Here is a 27,967-nt window from a genome sequence, read left to right as displayed (position 1 = left end):
AGCTGTGTGGATCCAGCATTCTGAGCCCAGCAATGCAGACACACTCCTTGAAGGGGCTGTGCACCTCCCTCAAGGGAAGGGAATTATCCAAAATATGAGATAGTGGCTGGTGAAACTTAATATGAGCACTGCTAGAGGTGAGGGAAGCAAATGGGGGTAATTGAAAAATGGTGTGCTCTGTAAAATGCCCTGATTTGTTGTGTGTGCTTGTTTCCACGGGCAGGAAATTCTGCAGGAAGCAGGATTTGTAAGCTTTGCTCACGTAGAATATGTCCCAATCAAAATCTCTGTCTTTGAAATGTTTGCTGAAAGGGCTCTCTTGTTTTCCAGACAGCATGAACTGGAGGGTTTGGCTCCTTATTCACAGCATGGCTGTGAAATATTTCACTGGGAGGGTGGTGAGGCCCTGGCACAGGTTGCCCAGAGAAGCTGTAGATTCCTCATCCCTGGAGATGTTCAAGGCAACATTGGATTGGCCTTGGGTTATCTTTGGAGTTTTAGTAGCTCCACTGACTGGAAAAATCACTGCAGAGTGATTTTTATGCCACTGTAGAACGGCATGGAGAAACTGAGGCCTAACAGCAGAGGACACACAACCTGTGAAACCAATCAGGGCCTCTGCTGTGTTGGCATCTGGCTGCAGAGATAAAGAGTCCATAAAGTCTGGGACTCGAAGGAAAGTATTTCTCTTCCTCTGTTTAGAAGAGGCAGCTCAGATAGAAAGGCTCCAGCACATATTTTTGTGTTTATGCAGATATCCCCATTCCCTGTGGGATCTTTGCAATGGCAAAAAGTCTCTCTGCTCTGCTGGCCTGTGCTGCCTGGGAAGGCCTGCCAGACTTCTCCCATGCCATGAGTGTGTGCTCCGACTATTTATTGAGAATAAGGCATTATTGGCAGTGGAAAACACTGCCAAACATCCCTGGATAGCTCCCCTCCCCTCCGTGAGGAGGAGAACACAGCCTGATGTGTATTTCTGAGAAAAATCATTGCAGGTCAAAGATTTTACTCCCAGACAGGCCTTGCCTGAAAGATTCTTGGCACCAGAGGTTCAGAGGTCAAATGCTTTGATGTCAGGAGTGAAATGTTCCTTCTCAAAACAATAAAATCTTAGAGTAAGCAGATGGTTTAATGAAGAAACTGCCTAAGAATGAGATGGTCTCACAGGTGACTCATAGCTTATTTCTCAAAATTCAGAGCAAGAGCTGTTTAGGAGCTGTACTTATGGGTGCAGATGAGATCCCATTGATTAGTTTTTAAGTGAATTAGGACTCAATGTGTTACCATTGACAGCTTCCTTGAAAGGGAAGTTTTATTAGCCTCTCTTCCGGATGAGGAGCTGATTTTATTTTATGTTAGTAGCCAAGAGCCTGGAAGTTTTCACCTCAAAAGAAGCTGCTTCTGCAGGTTGCAAACTTTCTAACCACAGTGGGGAGGAGGTGATGGACAGTGTTAGTTGGCTTGAGAGGTTACAAGGATATGAGTGAAAAAGAACTCCTGCTCCATGGTTGTGTTCCAGGAGAAGAGGGTAGGATATCTGAGCAGCAGAGTTCTTCACCAAACACAGCTTTCTTTAGTCTTTGCCAAGTGCTAAACTACTGAGTTTAGTCAGAAGTTTAATCAGAAGGCCCCAAGGTTTAAGAGGTAGAGCCACAGACATTTTCTGTTTTTAAAGATACAGTAAATTGTATCTTCTCATCTGTGCACATTTTTTTAGCCAACTCATTTTATGCTACTTGAGTAGTGAGCTTCTTAAAATAGTGTTAACTTTAGGTTTGTAACCAAAATCAGGGTGTTCTGTCATTGTCCACCTCAGCTTATCACAGCTGAAGTAACTGGGATCCAACTACAACTCCCTGTCTGTACCACCTTCTGTTTAAATATCCACCATGTGCACACAGCTGTCCTAGGAGGAAGTTGAGGGTAATTTTTCCCTTCCATAAAAATCTGAAGAAACAGGGGCAGATCTAGCTTGAAGAGAGAACATACATACTCCTAAAAATCATAACTGATTATATAGCAATTATTATACTCACAGGACTTACACAGGTTTACATCCATGCTGTGGTTGCAACATGGTTTGTGGAGAGGTCCTGTGTGAGCCATCAGTGATGCTGTTTTCTCAGTTTTTCTTTTTTCAGGGGCAGAGGACTGTTGGCATTTTGTTTTGGATAACTGTTGTTTTTTAATAAAGTGGGTAAGAGCAAATCATGCAGTATGGGAAACCTAATTCATTTCCTCAGAGCTGCCCAAACTGCTCAAGTTTCTTTATTTTTAAATAACTTCTTTTTAAAAATAATAATTTTTTAAAAAATGGTTTTGCACAAATATATATTCTAAGCTGTTGATTTTTTCATCTGTCCATCAGAGTTTGGAAATGTTAGCAGGGAATGTAATTGTATGTTTTTTCTCAGTAGGTACAGTAATCAGCTCTTTGGAAAGAATACAACATCTCTGTTAAAAAAAAAAAGTTGATTTTTATCTCTTTTGAGGTCTTTTACAAGTGGAATTACCACTAACAGCTTTATAAACATATAATCCAGATATACAAATTTGTACCCAGCATATCTACAGTTCACATGAAACCACAATAGCAGTGCAGTAGAGCAAAGTGAAAGGAAGGCAGTGTGCTGTAGCTGCAAATAATGGTTACCTTTGAACTATTTAAACCATTTTAGTATGAAATGTTTCATTTACTGAAACATTAAAGTATTTAAAGTTTTTGTACATCTAATAAAGCTTTTGTACATCTTTGTGATTTGATACACTACAAGTTTTGGTAGAAAACAGGGGTAACCTCAAGTGGAAATGTTCCTCTTGTGCTGGTTCTGTGGCAGTTTATTGGAAAACCTGAAAACAAAATCGTGATATCTATGGTGTTGAGAGTTCAGTCTCTGCTGTGCCTGTTGGGACATTTGGTCATGACTGCTTTGAAAAAATATTTGAAACTGAGATCTAGCAATTTAATTTCAGGATTTACAGTAAGCTTGGAAGAAATCTCCCTCTGCAAATTGCTGCCATCAATAAGGCATCCACCTTCTTGGACTGTCAGTGTGAAAGCCATCTCTTCTGAAACTGGTAAGCAAGCTTCTGTGTATCTATATTTCTAGTCTCACATTTTATTTTGTAATCTTATTGCCTAGTCATATAAGTGTTCAACTCATTTTGCAAGCAAAATCAATAACTATCACAGTATTTATTTCTCTCACAGTAGGGCACAAGGAAAATGTGCATTGTCAAGTCCAAATGCAGACTGAATAGGTGTGACCAGGGAAAGACTGGGTGAGAATACAGCTGCATTATCACTTGCTGACCAACAATTTGTATTTGCTGGATGTTTGAGAGTCTAGACAACATTACTCCTGTTTTATATGCAGTGTTTGTTATTGTTTTTTTTTGTTTTTTTTTTTCTGTAGACAAGTCTGCGGTAGTAAGACAGTTCGAGAGACAAAAATCAAAATCTGCTCTCCTCTGGCTTTTTTCCCCCTGTGCTCTTTAATTGCCTCTGTAACCCCAAGCATCATGCACCTTTTAAACACTATGAGCTGCAGGATTTGCAAGCAGGATGATCTCGTTGTGTAGCTGATTCTAAGCAGTTGCATCCACATTCACATCAATGCCTTTCTCCATGCTCCTCTCCGTTGCTGTGAGGATTACTCAGAGCTGGGGGAGGCAGCAGAGTCCACATCTTCTGTGTCATGTTCATGTGGGAGCACTGCTTGCCCACCTTTCACACGTTTCCACTTCATTCTTCTGTTTTGAAACCATACTTTGACCTGGGTGATCAAAAGAAAATAATTACTTGTTGCCTCAATCTGAGTTGTATAAGAGCTAAGCATATGTGTGTATCAACAGACAGATGATTTGTGGAATTGCAGGAGACAAGGAGGACAGAGCCTGACAAGTTTGGCTAATCCATCTCTGTAACATAGACTGGAACAATTCTTTCCAAAATGCTTCACAGAGATGTTCCTCTGAAACCCTCAAAGGTGGTACAAGTGCTTTGCCTAGAATCTCTCTTGTCAAATAAACATTCAACACAATGGGCACAGTGCCTCTCAAGTATTCTTAACATCCAGGCCATCCAATCTAATACTTCAGGAATTTTAATTTGCCTCACATAATTACACAATTCTTCTGCTGTCCACTTAGCCTTGATAAGGAAACCTGGACTGAGATGACAGTGAGAGAACAGAAATACCTCTCTCCACAAAACTCTGTATATTTGTCTTTCCTTGTCACCTCAAAATACCACCTGACCCAGTAATAATGCATGTATCAAACATTTCATTCTAGTAATTTCCTGTTAGTCACAGTCTAAGGTGATATCCATATTCCATATGTAAGCCTTGATACATCAATATGTACCAATGAATGGTGGTAAACCATAACTCAGTAGAGACCAGTTATTACCAAGTCTATCTTTAGTTTAGAGAAACATAATTAAATTTATTAGCTACTTACAGGAACGTGGAACAAAGGTGTTTGGATTAATAAGGAGGCTTTGTTTTAAAACACCTCTGTGCCATTGCAAAAGCAAACCCTCCAGTAACATATCTGGTTTTTAGCATTAGGGAGAAGTTGTGGGGGAGGAAGAAGGAGCTGGGGAGACAAGGGTTTGGCAAGTACTTGTCTTTCGGTGAGATCCAGGTTCACAGCTATCTCGTATCTCCTGAGTCTTGTCAAGTAGTTGTGGTGGGCAAATTCAGCTTCCAGCTCCCGTAGCTGCTCCTTAGTGAAAGCTGTCCTTTCCTTCCGTGATTTGCTGCTGGTTTCTGCCTTATTGCTCGAGCTCTGGGTTTCTACGAGGCAAACACACTTGTGTAATTCGTGGTTATGCTGATGTGAGTGAACATGTGCAGCTGCAGAGATCTAAACGACTCATGGAAGTGCTCAGGGGAAGTTTGAAGACGTTTGCTTTATGCCTCCTTGAGCTCAGCACGACTCATTGGTGCTGCCTTGGTTTGGAGGGGACAGAGGTGGCACAGCTCAGTCAGGATGGGGAGTGCTGTCAGCATTGCCTGGCTCTGCACAGCCACAGAACAGTGGCTGTGGGAAAGAAGCTCTCATTCCTTGCTGTCATTGCGGTGAAATAATTTCCTCCCCCCCCATTTTTACTTTTATTCCTTATATTCATATTTTCACCCTCCCCTGATCTACCATGCATCTAAGTACTGGCAAAGTGCAACATGTTAGGAGTGTATGGTGCCCACCTTTGGTGCAGGACACAAGAACAAGTCACTCAGTGAGCACCCTGGAAATACTGGGGATGTGGGCTGGTAAAACAAGCAAAAGCAGAGAAACAGTGTATTTTGCACTAGCTCAGGATCATCTGAATCACTGCAGTTTTTAAACTTTTTCTAATCCTTGCTAAATGAAAACTACAAGCAGATCTGGTATCTGTGTACATGACTGGCCTCAGTATCATCCTTGTGCTGTCCTGAAAAAGCTCTTTGCTCTCTGTGTGCATTTCTGCAATGTGGTCAAGAGCTGTATTTCAAAGCTGAATTTCAAGCCATAGTCAAAGTGATGCTGTCCCAGTTATGATAAAAAGCAAACACAAACTGACTTTGCCTGAGACTGTGGCAACCTTTTTTCATCCTTTCTCTTTTTTTAATTTTTCTTCCCCCCCACCTTTCTTTTTCTTTTATTTTTTCTCCTGAGTTTTTAATGTCAGTGTTTAAAGAGTCTCCAAGCAATGCAAGGAAATACGTATTTCTTTCAGTGACCAAAGTCCAAATTGCCAGTCTTTCAGGGTCTCAGTTTTGCAAGTTCCTTGACTCTTTCTCCCATCTGGCTCCTCTTGCTAGATTCTCTGAACTAAACACAGTAGAGGTTTTGTTATGCTGAGGATTAGTTAATATATTTTTATGTGTTACCGGTAAGGAGTCCTATGTGTCCTAGCATAATATTTCTACATAGAAATGATAAGCAAAATGGTAACAACATAAGCATGGTGTGCAGCTTCATCTTCTAGGTGTCCTTTTGGTTGCCAAAATAGGAAAACTGGAGAAATCTGTGAGTTGTAGGCTTTGTGACTATCTCTGAGCTTATCTCTGTCCATCAGAAACAGAGAAATCAAACACAGCTCTGGTTGCTGGCAATGCACATGGGGAGCAGTGCATCACCTGCTGCAGCTGGGCTGCTTTCCATTTCAAGGGAATCAGCCTTGTTTGTTCCATACTGGTTTTGCTACTTCAGAAATCCACAAATAAAGTTGGAGAACAAAACTCCAGAAGTTTCTCCCCAAGTTTTTGCCTGTAGTTTTGCAATCCCCTTTGTTCTCATCCCTTACAGCACAAACACACTGTTCCCTGTTTCCCAGAGGCTCACAAGTATCTCTGGGAGCAGAGTAGGATGTGTAGCTTGGAATCTCTCATCCTGTGTGCCACAGGGTATTGCCAAGAGACAGGTGCTTATTCATGGCTTGAGGTTTTGTGACATTCCAAGAGTGAAAATGTGGTCTAGGTGCTTCAGTTTTGACAACAGAATGACAAATGTATGAAAGGACAAATCATCTTGGGCAGGTTTTTCCTACCGTACTCCCAGTTTGAAAAGAAGAAAGGAGAGGAAGAGAAGTTCAGGGAAGCGGAGAGGAGAGGAGAGGAGAGGAGAGGAGAGGAGAGGAGAGGAGAGGAGAGGAGAGGAGAGGAGAGGAGAGGAGAGGAGAGGAGAGGAGAGGAGAAAAGATTCTGCTTAGGAATCACAGGCAGATCTGTGTCTCTCCTATGGAGTGTTTGTCCTTCCAGATTCCAACCAGCTCCAGTGTTGGGTTGAACTTCAGAGCTGCCTCTCCCCAGGGTTGTAAAGGTCACCAGAAGGTGACCAGGAACACCAAACCCTTCAGGGATGTCATTGATTACAGCTCCCTGAAAGGAAAAGTGTATGGGACAGCGGCAAGTATGAAAAGAAAATGTGAAGAGTGCTGGTAAGAGAGAATAAAGGAACTTTTTTCTTCCACTTAAAACAGGGAGATGTGCTTTGGAATCTGTCTCTTTAAGAATAAAGATATATCTCTGATCTGAGTAAACTGAAATCTGCTGTTTACCTATCACTAGCTGATGATTTAATGAAAGCATTGTTCACCTTTTAAATTATTATTTTTTTAAACTTCTTTGCATTTGGGAAAATTTTGCCCAAATGTGCTTTTTCAGTATAAATGAATTAAAATTCTACAAACATCTACAAAACCTAGAAATTAACCAATCAATATTTTTATCCCTGCATTCTCTACCTGTGAAATGGGACTACTGGAAAATATTCTCCATTTGGAAGCAGTGCTGTGGGAAGAAGCACACTGTACTTTGTAAATGAATGCTATGGCATTTAAAGGCATATAAGCTTCTTAAATTTTAACAGCTTCCTTAGGAAAAAACAATTTTATGCATATTTCATATATCTGGATCGAGATATGCATATTTCAAATATCTGGATTGAGACATCAGCAAGTTAGAGTTTGTAGAACTATGAAATTATTGATTTTTACACTGTAGAAAGAATGTGGTTTGACACCATGAAAACTATGTACATTTTCTGCATTGTTGGGCATTGTGCTGATGGGAAGAGTTTTAGTACCTCCTGTTTTGAGGTTAAAATATTCAACATCTACTGAGACCAAATAGAATTTATATTTAAAGGAAGACTTTTCCTGGTGTACTTCTTACCATAAACCAAGATGTCAAAATCCTAGTATGACATTTCCAACTCCCACAGGCAGCTCAGGATGAGGGATCTTTGCTCTTTGCCATTCTCTTTTGCTCAGACAAATGGCAGGTGGGAATGTTTAACTCCACATCCTAGGGCTTTCAGTTCTGTGTGTAAATGCCATGTGATTCCTGCTCAGTTACAGCAAATGAGCATTGAGCTGCTGAGTAAAATGCCTAGTTCAGTACACAAGATCTGCAGGAGTGAAGTACAGAGACCAGAATAAGAATAAGAATAAGAATAAGAATAAGAATAAGAATAAGAATAAGACGGTTACTTACAATGTTATTTTCTGAGTTTCCCCAGTCAAGTATTACTTGAGATGTTTTGCTCATCAGCTTTCTTCCCGAATTCCCAATCTCACCAGGTGTTCTCATTCTCTGAGCACTCTGCCACAACCCTGATTTCACATCACCTACCTGAGCTTTCCTTTTTCCTTTTGGATGGCTTTTTCTCAGCGCCATTTGAAGCATTTGCCGGCACCTCATCATCTTCATCCGCACCCACTGCTGCACTCAGTGGCTTTGGGCTACTGCCCTCTGACTCCCCAGAAGCCAAGGCCAGTGCTGGGTTCAGTCCTCTCCTGGCCTCAGCTGCTGCCAGGTGCCACTCAGAGCCTTGAAAGGAGGGATGCTGCTCCACAAACGCCCTCTCCTCGCGTGGGAAGCTGTGCGGAGCTGTCACCAGGCAGGAGGCTGAGAAATCAGAGTAAGCAGCAAACTCTGCCTTTTGCTGGAAGGAGAATGGTGCTGCTGGGTAGTGGCTGAGCCCTGGGGCTGTGCTCACATCCCCCGGGGTGCTCCTCATGCACCCCCAGAGCGCAGGGGGAGGCTGTGGGCTGCGCATGCAGCTGCTGCTGCTGGGATCCATCTGCTGCCAGTGCTGCCCACACTGCAGGGCTCCTGCCTGGTGACAGCTCAGCCTTCCAGAGCAGGAGAGAAGTGAAGGAAACTCTTCCAAATGGTACAGAATAGATCTCCTCCCTAAACAACAGTTTGCTGGTGGGTTTTATGCTGTCTCAGGGTTGTTACTTCAGGAACTCTTCTAAAAACGTCTTCATTGCCCTGACTGGGACAACCAGGTCTGTGCAGGGATTGCCATGAGCTGCTTCCCAAGGCCTGCAGCTTCCTTGTGGAGTGCTGGGCATGAGGGAAACACTTTTTAAATACTGTGCTGGGGAGACAGTGACAAGTTTGTGAAGTGAAATGTGAGCAAGGGGAGGGAGGGGTTAACACACATCCCCTCAGCCCCTCCAACCAAAGCAAAGCAGGCAGCTATTAATCATCTGAAACCTTATATGCACATCTAATGGGATTTGCAGATGGAGCCTTTTAAAGAAACAATGTCTGTATTTTTTTTTTTTAAGGGAAGGAGCAGCACACAAAAAAGTCTTTAATGTTTCCTTGTAACACTATGAAGTTATTTTTATTGCACTGTTAACAAAATCCTCCATCTTGGGCTTAGGTCTTAGAAAAAGACCTAAACCAGAATTCAACAGGCACCAAATTTCAAGAACTGAAGTGGGAAATAAAAGTAAGAAAGAACTTCACTAATTATATATAATTTAAGGTCCACCCCTAAAGTGAAAAAAAAATTATTAAACCTGGCTTGTACACACATACAAGGCTTTGAGTGATGTTTGTTTGTTTTGTTAGATTTGTAACACATGCTAAGAGTTGGAGTTTGCTGCCAGTGGCAGTTATTCCTTCTGTATTCTACTTTCTAGGGAATTTTTAATACACCCTCCTGCAAGGAAATCTCCTGATTTTAAGCCAATGAAAGACATGTTTTTCATCTTTCGTTGAACATTTTATAGTTTTTCCTAACAGAAAGCAGATTTTTAGACCCTAGAGCCCTCACAGCTGAAAAGACATTAACAGGGAATCTGTTCTCAATCCCTTCTTCACAGAATTATGGCAAACCCTGCTATGCTGGGGTTCCTGCAACTCCTCTCGAGGTTGTTCTCCATATTTTTAATGACAATTTATGTTTGCATGTGTTCCATGTTTCCAGAATCTGCCTGCAAGCATTTCAAACCCTCACTCCCCCAGGCCTTGCTGCAGGTTGTGCCTCTTTCCCTTCTCCCACTACTGCTGCTGGGTTTTGTGTTCTCTCAGGAACACAGAGATTTAACAGGCGTGGAGTCTTCATTTTCCACGGGAGCTGGAATGATACTTTATTCTGGGTTTTGTATAGCTCAGAATTGTAAAATTTCATGGACTCTGAGTGGGGTGGGGAATGTGTTTATCATGTTATATCTGGTGGTTCTTAGAACTTGGCCTTTTCCAGACAACCAAGTGATTTTAATTTAGATCATTCTGAACAAGAACATCAGATTCCTTTCTATCACACAAATCTTCATTTTCTTGCAAAATACTCAATATCTAATACCTAATTAATTCTCTAGGAAGAACTCACCTAAATATTTAAATCTGTTGCTGTGTTGCATTAAATAGTAAACATTTCAAAGTACTTCATACTCACTGGCAGGAGGAAGACCCTCAGACTGATCTTTATTTGGAAAGATCAGGTTATAATGAATTTGTGAACACTGCAAGTGTTTCAGGCAGTGGCAGAATCTAAGTCAGAGTCCAGAAATGCAGAATATTTAATTTATATTTTGTGTTGTCATATGTATAACACTTCACTTACACAGGTTATGTGGGGTTTGTATGAATTCAGACCAAGTCTGATGGATCTACAAAAAGATCCATCTAATTAGGCAAACATTTGTCCTTGCAGGGATAGAGGGGAAAGGAGGGTTCTCCCTTCATCCCACATCCCCTTCAGTCAGGATCAGCTTCAGCTCCCACTCAGGATTGCTGCTCTGAGCAGAGCTCTGCAGGGCCCCAGGGAATTCCTGCACATCCCTTTGCATTCCAGCTCAAACTGCTCGGACCCTGCCTCCCTCATGGAGCTCTCACTGTTATTCTTCCAACTTCAGATGTGGGAAAAGGGGATGGGAAAGCGGGAAGCCTGAGGTCCTGCAGGGCTCAGCACCCTCGGCAGCTGCTGCTGTCACTCTGCTCCTCAGCAGGGGCTGAGGCACCTCTGCATCTTCCTGACACTTCACCCTGAAAGAACAACAACCATCCCTCCTGCCAAACCCCATTTGTTGGCCGAGGCAGCCACCTTTAACCTTCGCAAAGTCAACATCTCTTCAGCCGAGTGCTGAAAAAATGGATGGAAAAAAATGGAGGTCGGTTTTGGTGAGGGATGAGCCCATAATGAGCTGGAGGCTGGGAGGTGGAGATTTCTCTTTGAGTTTTTCTCAGTCCAATTGGTGATTTTCCCAGGGAAAAAGCAGAGCCAGCAGAGGGTAGAGAGCTGGAGAAGAGGTGCCAAGGACAGGAGCAGTGAGCACCTGAGGAGAGGAGAAGGAGCTCCAGCAGCTGGGAGAATTAGGAAGGAAATGCCAAGCCCAAAGGTGGGCTCTGTGTATCTATTTGTCATTCTAATAGCATTCTCAGCCTTTCTGAAAGGATAAAAGAATAGAAGGGTAAAGCTCAGACTAATAGAGGCAGTGCACCTGGAAAGGAAAAGTGATCTCCCACCAAAGAAAGCTAAAGAGCTCTATTAAAAGACATTAGATATTGGACAAAATATCATGAAATGTTAACTTGCATTTTGATGTAATGCCATGTGACAAATTAGTCAAGTTTAAAAGGTCTGTGTTTGCAGGAAATCAGTATTAGACTTTTGATAATTTGAAGGAGATTTAGAGAGAAAGCCTACATTCCTTCTTAAAAAAAAATTAAAAGCAGCTATTTTTTAACAGTGATATCACAGTTGTATGATATCTTTATCTCTCTTCTCCCTAAACTTCTAGGAACAAGTTTTTAGTCAATTTGTGGGGAGTTTTCAAGCATAAATTATCTGCAATGTCAGAGAGATAGTGTTGAAGAGAAGATACAAAACAGCCAGCTTCTCAATCTGAAGGAGTATAATAAATACCTGAAGTTAGGTGAATAAATGCTGCTTTTAGCTCGAAAGACTTTTATCTAAAACGTGGTTCACTCACTGAGATGGAGTGTCTGACTTGCTCTGCAGATGGGGAGTTGGCATCACCACCACAAGAATTTCTAATATAATGATAATGTTTCTCTTAGCACTAAGTCAATATTTCCGGTATTAATTAAATTTGATGGCTTCACAGTAGTGGGGAGAAAAAAAAAAAAAGAAATCCTCCCTCAGGCAGAGGAAACATCAAGAAGTGTTCAGAGACACTCACATGATAATTTATCTTAGGACGGGGAGCCATAGAAGCAAAAAGCAGAAGAACGAGGGGGCAGCTTTAAGTTTGCAGAAATGCAGCTGCTATAATGTTACACAGTGTTTCATTCCTAAAAATAGTGACATGAAACCACAAAAAAAAAAAAAAAGAAAAAAAAAGAAAAAGAAAAGAAAAAAAAAGAAAAAAAGGGAAAAGTGGTGCTGCTGTCATTGAAAATGGGAAATCAGACACAACAAATTCTAGGGTGGATGGATGCATACATGGTTTTTTTTGGTTTTTTTGTGCCTTGAATCTGTTCCCCACTTAACTGGGATATTTTAAAGCAATTTTTTTTAAACATTGCCTTTTGGGTTCTCTCTACTATTAAGAAGTGAATATGAATGAAAATAGGTAAATATATATCTTGAAATTTAGCAATTACAGGAAGCAAAGCATGCTCAGTTTTTCAGCAGCTGTGTGCTAAGGGAGCAAAGATCTTGGCTTGCAAGTCCAGACACAACTTCTGTATTCCTCACTGTCTCTCCTCTTTCAGTTCTTTTTCTGGATTTGAGGCCCAAGACCATGTAAAGATGAGGAATATCCTTCCCTTGAAAGGTCGTAAAAGCAAATAGTGTCTCAGCTACCACATTAATCCTTAAGACAGGAAAGACTATTTGCCAAAAACTTTGATAAATCATCTTTTTTTTAACGACTCCTGTCTTGATGTTGTGCATGCTATTTTAGCTATTTCGTGGAGAGCTGAATGTCCTGAGCAAGCTCCAAGGCAGCAGAAACTTTCTATTAAATCAAGAATATTTTGTAAGGTCAGCAAAGGAACAGTTAAAGAGTTTGGCTGGCAAATAGTTTGAAAAATACAAAATTAGCTCAGCTTTTGGCAGATTACAAAACTCTTCTGTTCTTTTCATCAGACAACATGAAAGAAACAGGAATCATGGCATCCCCAAGGACCAGAGAGGACCAGAACATTCAGCCATTTAAAACCATTTTTTGTGGATATGGATTAACAAATCTACACTTAAACTTCAGTGCATGGTTAATATATTTTGAGGCAGAGCAGAATGCAACATTTTCATTTTGAGATTTTGTTGTGTTAGGAATCCCATATGTTTCTGGAGATCTTAATAAATACAGTTCTAGGATTATCCGACAAGTGATAAATTGCTAAATTTCTTCAGTGCTAAGAGGTCTGCACTGCTTTCCTTGAGACCACCTTTTGCTGTGTGACCTCTTTCAGTGAGTTCAGTATTCGAACTAAAGGCAATTAAATGAAATTTTTGTAAAATAATTTTGGAAGAGCCGCAATTCAGTCCTATGTTGAATGACTGTAATGGAAAAAGAATTTTTTTTGGCATAAAAAACATTCTATAAGTTATTATGATGTGGAATATAGTCACAGAATGTTTATAGTTTTGAAGAGATTGGAGTAAATTCTGGTTTTAAAGGTGTCCTATGTAATCCTATCTAGTAATTAAAGTCAGTCAGTTGCCATTTTTTTTGGGAATTCTGCTGAAACCATAGAACACCTTGTGTTGTATTACATCTTAGAACTAGAACAACAATTACTTATTTCTGTTAGTTTAAATTCTCTCTGCCAGTAAGTTCTGCTGTGAAGGAATAAATTGTTATGGTGGAGTATCTCCCTCTATTGGTACATTTTTAAATGCAATGTAACCACATTTCCATTTCATTGCATCAATTTCACTGTTTTCAAAACACTGTAAGCTGTGAAGACCACAAAAACAAAATTTACACTAACCAGCATGTCAGCTTGTGTACTGAAAATACAAGCCAATAGGCTACAAAACCTTTTTCCTTCCTGACTTTTTAAGTAAATGTGCTGCTGACGAGGACAGTTTGCCTTGGAAAATAATTTACAAAAGTCATTTTAAAACGTTGCCTTCGCATAAAACAGCAATTCGGAATTTTCTGAGAGATACTTTTTTTTCACACCACGAGGTGGAGATGTCTACCTGCGATTCTGGGTAAAGAAACAGCTGTGAAGTCGTAGCTGAAATTTAAATAAAACGGTGCTTTTCCCCTCCCCTCCTTCCCCTTGAAAATAAACAGAATGGAATGGAATGGAATGGGATGGAATAGAATAGAATAGAATAGAATAGAATAGAACAGAATAGAATAGAATAGAATAGAATAGAATAGAATAGAATAGAGTAAAAGTATGAAGATGCTTTATCAAGAAGCTCCATTATTCTTTTTGTTTATACTAAAAAAATTTAAAAATCATTGAATTGTAGCTTGGTGAATGTGAGAATTTCCATGGATTGAGCACAGTCTGCTCCACAGCCCCACAGGCAGGATTTGCTCACACAACCTTCAGGATGCAGCTGAGAGATGGAGATTCCAGCTGAGGGGCAAAAAAACCAGGGAGGAACTCACTGGCATGAAAGAAGCTCCCAGCCAAGCACACGGAGCAGTTAATAAATTCCCAGCTGGAATTTCCTTTCAGGAAAGGCCAATGCTGCAGTGAGAGCCAAGAAAAGCCCACGAGGTCACACACCTCACACTGGAACGGATGGCAAAGGAGGAGGGAAACCATGGCTGCAGCCAGGACCATTCTGGATAAGGAAAAAGAGAGCTGTGAAGGCTGATTTTTGCAGCAGAACAAGGCCAAGGAGTGAAGACATTCAGACTCCACGAGCCTTTGGGTGCAGCAAAGGCACAAAACCCCCCAGATTTGCTGAATCCATGCTCCCTCTCCCTGCTTGGAGCTCTTTCCTCATTTGGTTTTATTTTATGCTTGTAACTCATACAATCCAGCTCCCTGCAGCAAATTACAAGTGTGTTTGCCAGATTGGTGTCTGGGAGTAAGGGGAGGCATTAATTTTTTTTCTGGCTGTTGCTATTTTGGGAGAAATGTGTGTGAGGAGCAAAATTCTGTGCTAGAAGGTGACAGTGACAGTCACTCCTGTGGTTTGCTGCTCAAAGACAGAGAGGCACCATGGTTCCTGCTGTGACTCAGGAGGTAACAGTTATAGTTTAAGGAGAAAAAATTCAATTTTCATGTTTTCCAGGGTACTACATGTCTTGTTCTTTTTAGTTCCATGCCTGAAAAGAAAAGAAAAAAAAAAAGGTAAAATTTTTCAAGTGGATGCTTTATTTTTTTAACGTGTCAAGCAACTGGCTACCCCAAAAAAGTAGGAGTTTTCTCAGCTGGAATGATCTCCGTGGTTGCCACGACAGTGACTGGCAGGATCATAACACAAAGGTGAGGAGCCTGTAAGTTGAAGGAGGCCTCATGTAGGGTTTGATTGATAGAAAAAGTGATTTTTAGCTTGGTAAGGAGGAGTGTGAGCAGCTCCTCCACTTGCCCCTTGCTGGGTTCCCAGGGCCTTAAGCCCTCTTGCAAATAAGGAACTATTTGCCCAGAAGCTATGAGAACAGAAGCTGATGTAAAAAAAAACAAAACAACCAAAAACCCAAGGAATTCTATTTATTTCTGAAGGATTCAAAATCAGAAAAAGAAAAAAAAGAATAAGAAAAAAGGGGGAAAAAGAAAAAAAAATAAAAGGAAAAAAAGGTAGAAATGGGGTGAAGAGGAGTTACTGATTTGTTCCATTCCAAGGATGTGTTACACTGTGTCTGCCTGTAGCTAGGGGGATATATGACAGATATATACTGACAGATTTAAACAGCCTGACATTTGGGGTTTGGTTGGATATTTGTCCTTTGGCCAGTCAGTGTGACCAGCTAACATGACTCTTACCCATTAGAGAGAGCCCTACAAGACCAGGGTGATGCCACAAAATATCTGTTCTGATTCCCACAGTTGCTTCTTACCCGTGTTTTTCACGGGATTCTTTAAGATGCAAAGCTGCTGCACCTGTAGCTGCTGTATTTAACAAATTTCAGTTCCCCATTAGTAGGAAAGCGACTAAAGTAGACTGGTAAAGGTCACTGGAAATGAAAAATCTCTGAATTTTTATTACTAAAATGTTCTAATTGTCAAATCTGCTGTACACTTGTACCAACCCCAAGTTGGAATGTGTTTGTAGGTCTGAGATAATCTTCCCATTACCCACTAGTGAGTTCTTAGGGAAAAAAAAAGAGAAGAAATACTTTTATTATGCATTTTATACAGAAGAAATACTTTTATTATGCATTGTTTATTCTTACTAGTGTTGCTTCAGGCCTACAAGAGCATCAGTTATTTGGGTCAGTAAAATGTGGGGAGAAGTGTGGGAGATATCCTTCTGTTACCACAGAATCAACCCTCCTGTTATCACAGAAGGATTATCAATTCTGTTATTTTGTCAAGCTGGACAAGAACTCCTGGATCATCCAGTCCAGCCAAGACCCAACACCCCCTTGTCACCCACTGAGTGCCACATCAATCTGTCCTTAACACCTCCAGTGACAGTGACTCTGTCACCTCCCTGGGCCTTGCAAGGTCTGATCACCATTTCTGGGCAGAAATTCTTCCCAATGTCAGCCTAGAGCTGCCTTGGTGCAGCTTGAGGCTCTGTCCTCCTGTCTTGTCACTGGGAGAAGAGGCTGATCCTCCCTTGGCTACAACCTCCTTTCATGTAGAATGTGATTTCTGCTTGTGATTCAATGCATATTTGATGAACAGCTGGAGCCAAGTTATCAGTATATTGTAATAACAATATACTGATATTAAAAGTTCCCCTTTTAATTTGGCATCAATCAGAAGCCATGAATGACCCAAATAATAACACAAGACATTTTTAACATGTGTGGTTTCATCAGAAAAGGTGAGGAATGGGGAGCTGAAAGCTAGAACTGTTTTTCCACGTGGTGATTGAGTTACCATAGAGCTGTAGGAGTCTGTGTGCTGCACCTGCAGCTGGAACTGGATATTCAAGATATTGGATATTCAGCACTCAGCAGATATAGGTTGCACTATCAAGTTGTCTGTTTTGCCAGAGGTCTCTGCCACGAGGAGCTGACAGCAGGAGAAGGCTAAAAGTTCTTGGATGTCTCCTCTGTGCCAGACTGTCAGTCTAATGCAAGCAGGAAATGGCCAAAATAAACACAAACTAACATTAAATTCACACTTTTAGAATACTGTAGGCTAGATCCAATTAGTAATTACCACTTATTTATTATGAACAAGTAGAATTCTAATTAGGCTGATTTGAGCCTCAGCTACTCCCTCAGATTGGATTGGCAATTAAGGTACTTCTTGTACTAGTAATTATGGTTTACCATGAAATTACTCTCCCTTCTACCCCCAAAAAAGCATCGAATTAGCCATGAGTGGAATTATATTTATCACAGGACCCTGTGCAGTAGAGACTTTGCAAATAAATACAAACAATTAGAAAAACCACTCGGAGTGCTTTGCCAGCACAGTAATTAGGGTTTGAAGAGAGGAATTTTTGCTGAAGCCAGGCTGGCTGGGTTGTCACTCAAGAGAAGCAGCTCTGAGGGTGTGTTGTGTCCCCAGCCTGGCTCTCCTGGTCACCTCCCAGGAGCCAACCCAGTACAGGGAACAGAGCAGAGAATGGAGTGTTCTGCCAACATCATCCCAGAGTGAGGAGAAAACTTTGGGAATTCACCAGTTTAGGGCTTTCTGAGATGTCACAGTGACCCCACAGTGGAGGACAAGCAGGTGACCAAGCCAGATCCATCCAAGGCTGGTGCAGGGTATTCCAGCAAAGAAAAGTGTAATAAAGAGGTGAGCAAGCATAAGATAAACCTGAATTGTTTTCCCTTGCTCAGAGAATTAAAAACTAAGCTTCTTGTCCTAATATTTGAATTCTAGTCCCTATGGCTGCAGTCATTATTTCAGTGACAATTTCAAAGTGTTATGCTTTTGTAGAGGCTAATGAATAATTGAGCAGCTGACCTTTCCTCTCCCCTTTCCTTGCAAAAATGCAGTTTTCTCTGGCCTTGTAGCCAAAGTGTAGAATTCTGTGCCACAGAGCTTTGGACTTTCAAAGGTGGAATAACTATTCCCACTTCATTATCACACTAACATTGGAAGCCCACATGTAAATCAGTTGGGTTTATGTATCATCAGTAGGGGATCCTGGACTAAACATTAGTGTGTATAGATTTTAAGGGTCACTTGAATTAATTTATGAATTTATGAATTTATTTGTAAGGTAGTAGCTTTGCCTCATCCACTGTGCAGCAATAGTGAACATTTTATGTTTCAACTTGTTTAACCATCCAAATATGCACAAACATACTGAATTCCCTTTAGAACATGAAGAACTGTTCCTAGTTTAGAGTCAAAGGGTTAAACTGCTTTTAACCATAGAAGCAAAGGAAAAAAAATCTTTGAATTATAACTTCTCATACCTTGACCAGTTTTAGATCTGTGTTTGCAAGAGTAAGAATTACTTCTCACTAAAGACCATCTTCTCACCAAAGAAGTCAATCCTAGGCCTTCAGATGACTGGGAAGTTGGGGTTTTTCATAAATTATGAGAGATAAAGATGTGTTTTCCAATCTCCTAGGTTTCCAACATAGCTCATGCTGCACAGGGTCTGTCTCTCATGGAATTTGCCCTCTGGTGCTGTTTCTCCTCAGGCAGTCAGCACAGCCAGGAGCTAGAGCTCAGTTTGAAGCCAGGTAACTCTGTGTTTGTGCAGAGCAGAGCTGTGCAGGATGGCAAAGTCAGATATTGAGGAATATTCAGAAAGAATCTGTCCAGAAACTGTGTCTCCTGCAGTACAACCCATTAGAACAAGAAAACCTCTTTTTCCTTCTGTGTCACCAGCCACAGACTTTTGCCTGGAAACTTCTTTCCATGGGCTAATACCAGGAGAATGTTCTTGTTTGAGAGACATTGGTTCAATGGTTTTGTGGGGTAAGAATCTATTCCCAAATATAAAGGGTAGAAGAAATAAAATAACAGATTCTTACAATAGAAATATTCACGTTTGTACTGCTTGTGCTGACATCTTTGCATGCCTTAGATTTCATCCAAGAGGAATAATTTGCCTTTTCTAGGAAGCAGAGACAAACAGAAAATTAACTTTTGGTACATCTGTCATGTGTGATCACCATTCAGAGATGACTTATTAAATACATTGATAGCTACTGTTTGCAGAACAAAGAAAATGGGCTGGCAAAATGAATGATATTACATATATTCTCCTCTGTTTATTGCCATGCTTTTTGTCATTTGCCAAGGATTAGAAATTAATCATTAGGGACTGATATTACAGTAAAAGGATTATTTCTCACAGTAATCTGTGGGTTGTTTGTGTCTTGAGCACATATTCATACATTTATTGAAGAGTCTAAAAACTCTGCCCACAAAATGGTCTTTCTGTGCCTAAAAGCATTTAGTTTTCAAAATAAATAATAGGTTGGGAGAAAACACCAAAATCCTCAATTTGCTATCTCTAAAATGAGCATAAGAAAGACAGAATATAGGCAAAATAAAGATTTGCCTCTCTTCCTTATGTCTGCCATGGAGTCACTGTGTGTGTGAAGGAAAAAAGGGAGAATTGGAATGATTCTGTCCTTTCTGCTGCTCAAAAATTCATAGGACAACAAAATTTACTGACATATTTTGGAAAAATAAATGTATTTCCTTGAAATGGAGGGTGGGTTGTTTTCTATAAAGTAATGTGAAGTAATGTGGTTTTTTTTCTTTTTTTTTAATAGCATACCCAAATTTCAATCACGAGTTTAAGGAAACTTTTTTTCCATTTCACTTAGATGTGATTTTTGATCTTGAAAGGACTTAACAATACCGTGAGGAATGCAATTCAAAGACAGAGTGTAAAAGCTAGTGGATTCTGAATGTCATAATAAATAATTAAGTTACAATTATTAATAAAGATTCTTACCATTAAAGGAAAATAGACCGAGGATGTCCATAAATTCCCTTCACCAGACTTATACAATGCATAATTCAGAATATGTTGACTAAAGAAAGCTCACAATCATTTCTCCACGTGTCTGTAAAATATGACATGATCCCTCTTCCTATTTCAGTAAGAACAATCCACGCTGCAGACAGCACAGAATAGAACATTTGTATCATAGTAACTCAAACTGCCCATTTCAGTTAGACAAATGAAAAAAATAGTCTCCAGCCCACACGCTGTGGCCTGGCACAGAGCAGCACCCAAAGATGAATGCAGATGATGAGATTAATTTGTTGGGTCCTTACTTATCACCTAGAGGCTGAGGCTTCGTATATTCTGAGGTAATTTCCTGCTGCATGCCCAAGGTGCTATTTCAGCTTGGCTCCAGCCAAACAGGGCAATTTACTGCAGCCAGAAGGGGCCAGAATTACCACAGATCACATTATTAAAATGTGCTCCCAGTTCAGCTCTTTGACACCTGAAGTCTGCCATGGGTTCTGCGAATGTGAAAAGTCTCTTTCCTTTGGTCAAAACACCTTTTTCCTTGGTGCTTTGTGTCCCTGGAACATTTTAGACAAGAGAATCTCACGAGCTCTGCTGCATGATTTTCTTGCTGGCACTGATCTGTGTGTTGTGTCTGTCTGAGCATGTCTTCTCTTCATGAAATTTGGGTGGATGGTTTGAAAGAAGCACCAATTCCCCAGGGCTACAGAAGCTCCTGTAGGGTCTGTAGGATCACCCTCACACAGAGGCAGGGTGGGACAGAGCTGGGACACTCAATATGCTCACACTAGCACATCCCACTATTTTCTTTACTGTTTTCCTGGTGAAAGTGTGACCTGAACCATCCTAGTGGCTTTAACCAATACTTTAATATGATTATTTAAGGGCAGGCAGCACCTTCCTTCTGTCTGGAAGGTTCTGGCAGTCCCTGCAGGAGTTCATCCCTCACTGCTGCCCCTCAGCAGCCATGAACAAGGCAATTCCAGCATCAGCCAGATCTGCTGCAAAACCAACCAGAGATGTTCCATCATTTGTCTTGGACAGACATGGGAAGTTCTGTCTGCAATCACAAATTCACATTGAAAATTTCTCACAGTTCAGTTTATTGTGCAGAGTAAATGGAGTTCAGTTTGGGGTTTTATTTAAACTTAAATAACAGTATCTGTGGGACTCTTGTTTCCCTGTGTTTGGTCCCTGGTATGCTGTGTCCCTGAAGATAGAGCATGTCTGATAAACTTCTTATTTTTATTTATCAAAAATTGATTGTGTTCGGAAGTGTGTCCATCACTCTCCCTCTCTAGCTATGTCCACCTTCTCATTTCAGTTGGAATTGGTTTTTCCTGTAAATTGCATTCACAGAGAGGAAGTTTTTTAGGCTTGAAAATCTTGAAAAATACCCAGAGCCATTCTGAGTATTCATATGCAGAATGGCACTTGTAATTTCAAAGAAAGAGGAGCAATTTACTTATACTGAACTAGTTAGTATTTAGCTTTGTGATATGAAAATCAGATATTGCCCTAATGATGTCTGAAGTCAGTGAAAAAGCTTATTTTGACATCATTATCTGACTGTGGTGTTTCCACATTATCTCAAGGATGCATTTCTATGCATTTCTTTGCTCGTGGAACAGCCTTCCTTGCTGTACATTGAAAACCTAGTGGTAAATGTTTTATGGTGAATAAAACACTCAATAATTTAATTCTCTCATTGCTGGTGGATTATCCAGCAGGCTTGCATTAGTGCTTTTGTGCTGCACAACCTAAATAGCTGCCCAGCCCTGGGAGCAGATAAGATGCAATTCTTTGAAGTGCAGGAAGGACAACACGAGTGAGTGACAGCAGCAAACCCGTGAGACTGGGGGAGACAACTTTAATTTATTTGTACAGCATGCATGTGGAAGGGTCCTCACCTCCTGTTTGGGTCATGATAAATGACAAGATGTGGACAGTTATTAATTAAACTGCCTGGCATAGCAATGTACATGAGGATAAGAGCTAAGAAATGTGTAGAATTCCTCCTGCCCCATCATGAGAATGAGGCCCCTGCACTGTTCTCTGGCACAGCAGAGATTAGACTAAAGCATCAATATTCCACTAGAAGCTGGCTACCTAGTAACTGCCTGAACACAGGGCCCTAAAAATTGAAATTCTCTCTGGTGTGATGTGCAGTAATTAAACTTCAGCATTCTTTCTGCAGGAAATGTTTCTCCTGTGTTGTTCCCACAGATTGTGCTACAACAGTGATTTTAGCCCCATGAACTATTAACCAATTATGAAGGGATTTTCTCAGTCTGCTTTAGCTGAGGATCAAAGACAAAACCCCGTTTTTTTTCCTTGCCAGATATTGTAATTTAGGACACAAAACACCAAGCATGCACAGGTCTCGTGGCTTTGGTCAGCCAAACAAAATGGACTTAGTAACTCAGACCCCATTTCAGCTTTCCTGATTTGACTTGCCAATATTCCAGCTGCTTTTCTTGCATAACAAATACATTGCCACACAATTGCAATATATTTATCCTATTCTATTTTAGTTTATTTCTTTCAAATCAGTATCATTTATGTATGTGCTACTTGGAACTAAGTATACTTCCCAGTGATTCAGAGTGAACTTTTTGAAAATTAACTGATTTTAAATTGCCACAGGCTGCAGATGTAAAGAATACTTTTGTTATTACTGCTCACTGGGTTTGTTCTGGCTGATTAGTGTGGCTTTTTTGGCCTTTCATAAGTAGAAGATCCTGTTTTGAACTTCATTAGGACAATCTGGGTGATTGCCCTTTAAATACTGTCTTGGGATCCAGATGTCAAAAATCAGTACAGCTCCACTGAAACCCATATCAGTTACTGTTATCTCTTGGGCATGACTTTCATCTTACTGATGTTTTCTTATTTCATTTTTTTTTAAAGTTTTCTGCAGCAGCCTTTCTCTGGACTTGTGTGTGAGGTCTCCCTGGACAGCCAGGTCCAGCTATGTTTTAGCCATTTCCCCAAAGACCACCCATAAAAATATTTGCATGAATGCTCTTTGGCAGGTGTCATTCTATCTGCACCCTAAATACATATTAGAATTTATATTTTCACTGTTTGCAGGGAAATGCAAGTAAATCCAAGGTCCTTTGGTGTGTCTGCCTGTAACAGATCAAAATAGCAGAGGTGTTTTTCAGCAAGCAGAGAGTGATGGGACTGCTGAGCAAAAGAGAATGACATATTTGAGGGCTGTGTAGCTTAAAAGGAAATTGGATGTGGACTGAGTTTATTGCTCATATGCAAACTGTCAGTTCAGACTGTGCTGCAAACCACATGCAATGGCCATGCTGAGGTTCCAAACCCCCAAAATAATGAAAAACTAGTTACAATCCTTGCAGACAGCATTCCAAATAGGAGAAAGGGATATGTTTGAGGATGTGATGCTTGAATTCTGGAATTATGCTGGTTTTCCCATTAAGGATATCCCATTCACTTATTCCTAGCAGTGAATTATGCTCCATTGAACATTTGCATTTATTAACACTTTTTTTCCCCACAAAGTACAGTTGTTCCATTGCAAGTTCAGTCCTTAGGACTGATTGTGAGCTCTCAGTGCCATATCAGAGATGTTATTGAAAAAGAAACCAGTTCTACAGAAATGCTTATTTTCAAATAGGCCTATTTTTGCTCCTTGGAGGGCTCTGGACACCTCTGATTTGAAGATTAATCTATTTGGAAGCCCATGCTAATTGGTGATCAATTAAACATGTATTTTGTCAATTCACTGGAAGTCTATGTCATTGTCTATCCTCTTCCTCCCCTCAATAATTCCCTGATAGCACTACTTCTGTTTCTAGACATGCAGAAATTCAACAGGAGTGAGGAGTTTCTGGTTTTGAGCGCCACCCTTAATCTGAAGAACAATTTTAGGAGAAAACTATCACTTTTAAAACTAACTTCTCCTGCTAATTTGACTAGGGAAAAAAAATAAGACCCTGCAAATAGCAAAACTGTCCAAATGGGAGAGTAATTACCTTAAATTAAGCTTTATTTCTGGTTATAAAAAAACCCCAACAAAACAACAGAACAACAACCACCCAGTTTTAAAAGCATGTTGGGCAGACTGGAAGCATTAGAGTTAAATACTGGCCAGTTTATAGTGAAAGGGAAGGAAACAGACAGGAGGAAGGAAGGAAGGAAGAAGAGATTAGAGAAATTGAGAGATGTAAATAGTCTCAGAGGAGCCACCGTGTCCCAAAAGCTCTCCTAAGGGAAGTTTTTACACCGAAGAATCTGGAGGTCTGAATGAAGAATGACATCACTTATTTATTCAGCCAGAGCTGAGCTGTTTTCTTAATTGAAATAACGTCAGGCTACAAGCACTAAATTGTTAGTGGAGTGATAATGATGTCTGTTTAATATAGGGACTTGGTAACCATGAAATAAATACCCTTTTATTCCTTGGCTTGAGAGTATATTTAAATTGCCTGGAAAGCCAGGAACTAGAAAGCTTCAGTCTTAGGGTTAACACTCCAAACAGCCTCATGTGGGAATCTTCAGCAGGGAGAGGCAAGAGTTTGGATTTGTGACTCAGACAAGGATTTGGGACCATTTGGGACTCAGGACTCAGCTGAGGCTCTGTTGAGTTGCGCACTCCTCTTTGAGATGAAATTTATGGTATTGCCCTGAGGGACAATGTGTTCACAGCATGGGTGAAGCACAAGTTCCTAAGAAAATTCACCATTTCAGTTTAAAGTTCCCAAATGTCATGAGAGGCCTGCTGGTATCTACTGTAATCTAAGTGGCCAATATGGGGCAAAAAAATCTGATTCTTATCACACACCTGGGAGGGCTAAAATCGATGTTTATGGCTCCAGGAGAACTCTGAGCAATCATCTTATTTAGATCCTGTAGATCTGAATAGGATCTACAGGAACATGGGGAGTATCTGTATCAGGGAGTCTGGTGACAGCATGAGGGACAATGGTTTAAACTGGAAGAGAGTTAGATTTTGGGGAGGAATTGTCCCCTGGGAGGGTGGGGAGGCACTGGCACAGGCTGCCCAGAGAAGCTGTGGCTGCCCCTGGATCCCTGGCATGCTCAGTTTAGCTCTACACTGTGATGTGACAAAGGTGAGATGTTTTGAAGATTCTCTTTGTATTTGTTTTACTTCAGAATTAGCAGAGCCTGTGCTGATGAGTTTTACCTCTGTTCAGGTTTTAGTGATTAGTTTTGTTATCCTCTTTTTATGGTGAGAATTTGTTCTCATAAAAGAACAGTGAAAGCTTTTAGGATTGAAAGGAATAACCAGTTCAGGATGCAGCATCAGAAATGGTTGAGAGACAGCAGAATCAGCATTGCTTCCTCCCTTTGGTCATCAGATGCTCTATGTTTGTTATACTCTAGCAGGAGTAAAATTCATTTTGGTAAATAATATGAAAAAATACAGCAAAGCACCATATTCCTAATTCAATGAAATGGCAACAAGGCATCATGTGGAGCCTTGTCCACAAAAATCTGCTGCTGGACACTACAACATCCAGTATTAAAACTGAATTTCCACAATTGTGGGAAGAGAAATGTCAATCCCTTGAAAAAACTTTGAGCTGAATTGTGCTTTGATGCTCTGAGACTGAAAGGGGAGCAGCTGCAATGCTTAGTGCAGCAAAATAACCTTGGCTGCATGTGCTGCAAGTCCTGCAGCTTGTCCTGGCTTTATTTTAAATGCTGAATTATTTTAAAAGTAGACTTGTCAAGGGGAGTTCCAGTTTATCAAATTTCAGGTTCCAGCTGCACAGTATGTTCAATCCAAGCTCCAGCTCCATATAAATATGTTATATGATAATTTAAGGCTTTCAAGGCTGTTTATTATAGAAAAGTTGTTCTCTGTGCCCATATGCTGCACTAATTTGAGTGAAACAAGCTAATTATGAGTTGATGTCATGTGGCTAAAAAAATACATGTTTATTCCTTCCGTGTTTCACAACACTGACTTTCTCAACCACACTTGCAGAACACACATGTAATGTGTTTTCTGGGCCCTGGAATAAAAAGTTCTGTTCTTTTTTGTGCAATTTCTAATTAAAAAGCTGAACCTCGTGCAAAATCTTTGGGGCCTTATGAACACCAGCAGGCTCGTTCTTCTGCTGGGAGGTTTATTTTTCACTGAATAAGAGCAGAGTTGTGTTTTTGCCAGAAAAAGAAATGAAGTAAGCACAGTGACTATTTTAAGCCAGTGAGTATATTGTAGAGAATGTGCCACAGTCTACACAAATTGTTGGGGTAAAGCAGATTTGGAGAAATCATGAATTTTGTCTGAAAAAAGTGCCCTGATTGCTTTTCTGGGGACTTCCCATTGTGGCAATGGTTCAGTTCTCAGCCAAGTGAAGGTAAAAGCAGTGATCTGTTACTACTTGCATTTTAGCAGCACCTAAATGATGCACAATTGTGCTATTTTATTGCAAAAATTCCAATGAACACTGTTGTTTGAAGAGTTTAGCTCTGAAGAAAATCCATGTCTAATGTTTTTGTGGGAGGAGCACATATCAGGTCACTGTCCATTCTCTGAAATGAACTGAAAGTATATAATTCTGTGTAAAAGAGAAACTCCAATTTCCTACAGACACTTCTTAAAAACTCACAGTTAGGGATTCTTTCTCCTCGCAAATCGTGCATATTAGAGGTTAAAAAAAAAGAGGATGATTGCATAAATAAATAAAGAAATAAATGAATTAACAACCCCAAATCCTCTGTCTGAAAAGAACACACATGGATGTGGAGGTGGAGGAGAATGCAGCAGTCTACCTCTGAAACTTCGTATATATTTTGATTTCTCCAGCTGTTTGCAAAACACTACAATTTCATATATATATATATATATATATAAATTATTTATTTATTTATTTATTTCCTGATAACATAAATTGCAGAAGTGGTGGTTGGAGCTGACTATTTCAGCACTAAGGTCACAGAGGAGCAATGATACCTGCAGACTGCTCATCTCATCCACTTTGCACCTGTGGCTAAACCAGTGAGAAGTCCCTGCAAGCAGGTTGGGTGTTAAGAGGAAATGCAGCAGGAAAAGTGCCCCAGAATCCACTGGGATTCTTGTAAAAGTTTTTATAACTTGCAAAGAATGAATCCTTACATTGTAAGGCAGAAAAACTCAAGATTCTGAGTGGCAGTTCAACAGCAGGAAACATTTGCACTTTTGGTAGACAAGAATTATATGGGAGAATTTTTTTTTTTTTTGGGAAGAGAACCTCTTTCAGGTGAAATACTTGGGAGAAAGACATTCCTGGTCCACCTGAAGCAGGCCTGGTGCTTCTGAATTGCCTGAAACCCAGAGTGAAGCCTGACATGAAGTGGAGCAAGTCTCTTTCACTGGCTTATCACAATCAACATTTTAAAAACAATATTCTAGTGACTTTAGATGCTTTAGAGACTGTGGAACATCTTGCCAGAGAACTGCTCTGCTTTTCTCACTTCAGCAGTGCTCATAGTGTTAATAGTGAATTCTGCAAATTAAGCCCCAAGTGTCAAATTCATGAAGTTAAAGATAAGTCTGGAAAATGTTGTGGCAGTTATGACAATGGTTTATTTTGGGTTTTATACGATGTATGGAACTCTAGTAATGAAAGGACACCTCATATACTGCTTGTCTTGAAAAAGCTGTTCATGTTTACATCTGCATTGAAAGATCTGAATGCTTTGTGCATTCCAAGCTCAGTTTTCTCTGACTTTATTGGAAAATGTTTCCTAAAGACTAAAGGGAAATGAGCATAAATCTACAATACCAAATTGTACAAATTTTTAACTGTTGCTTGGCAGCACTTGCAAAGGGATTGCAGACTTCTTTTTACTTTATTTTTTTTTCCCAATGAAAGAAGCCTGAAGCAATCAGATTTCAATCAAGAAATCTTGGCTGACAGTTCACAGATTTATTGTTTTCTGTGGTGGCTTTATCCAGTTGTGAACATATGAATCAGGAAATGTCACTCCACTGGGGAAAACAGAAATGAGAATACAGAAATACTTCTAAGCTACTCATCTGCCCAGGAATGAAATATCCTGTGCTAGAGCAAGAAGTGCCAAAATGGAGATTCTTTAGAGATGTGTGGCTTGTTGGAAATAAGGACCTCAACATTTTTGAGCACAGAAAGTGGAGTTGACACCCTGACTGTTCTGTAAATCACTGGCTTTGCAGGAAATCAGCTTTATGCTGGAGCTGAAAATCAAGGAGTCTTCC

General features: G+C 40.3%; 1 protein-coding gene and 1 long non-coding RNA gene across 3 annotated transcripts; one reads left to right on the top strand and one right to left on the bottom strand.

Moving 5' to 3' along the window:
* Positions 1-27,850, top strand: LOC146426529 (uncharacterized). 2 transcript variants are annotated; one of them, XR_014846165.1, is made up of 3 exons: positions 1-137; positions 2,974-3,078; positions 26,977-27,850. It is a non-coding gene; the product is annotated as an uncharacterized LOC146426529 (long non-coding RNA). The 2 variants fall into 2 exon arrangements; XR_014846164.1 differs by lacking the exon at positions 26,977-27,850 and adding an exon at positions 5,978-6,421.
* Positions 2,787-8,712, bottom strand: MEOX1 (mesenchyme homeobox 1). Its single transcript, XM_085039837.1, has 3 exons — positions 8,124-8,712; positions 4,630-4,802; positions 2,787-3,776 (listed from the first exon to the last, which is right to left on the bottom strand). Exons 1-3 carry the CDS (start codon positions 8,572-8,574, stop codon positions 3,654-3,656), a joined length of 747 nt encoding a protein of 248 aa, XP_084895963.1. The 5' UTR covers positions 8,575-8,712; the 3' UTR covers positions 2,787-3,653.
* Positions 27,851-27,967: the final 117 nt, after the last annotated feature.

The sequence above is a fragment of the Lichenostomus cassidix genome, chromosome 27, assembly GCF_008360975.1.
Source record: "Lichenostomus cassidix isolate B80296 chromosome 27, HeHo_3.0, whole genome shotgun sequence".
NCBI lineage: Eukaryota > Metazoa > Chordata > Aves > Passeriformes > Meliphagidae > Lichenostomus > Lichenostomus cassidix.
This window is presented reverse-complemented; position numbering and strand designations above follow the sequence as displayed.

What these genes read in the sequence shown, in the direction of transcription:
- MEOX1 (XM_085039837.1), bottom strand. Translation starts at nt 8,574, where the DNA reads ATGGATCCCAGCAGCAGCAGCTGCATGCGCAGCCCACAGCCTCCCCCT. An exon ending in AAGGAAAAAGGAAAGCTCAG is followed by an intron (nt 4,803 to 8,123) that starts GTAGGTGATGTG and finishes TTTGCCTCGTAG; the next exon opens with AAACCCAGAGCTCGAGCAAT. An exon ending in TGGATCTCACCGAAAGACAA is followed by an intron (nt 3,777 to 4,629) that starts GTACTTGCCAAA and finishes TTGATCACCCAG; the next exon opens with GTCAAAGTATGGTTTCAAAA.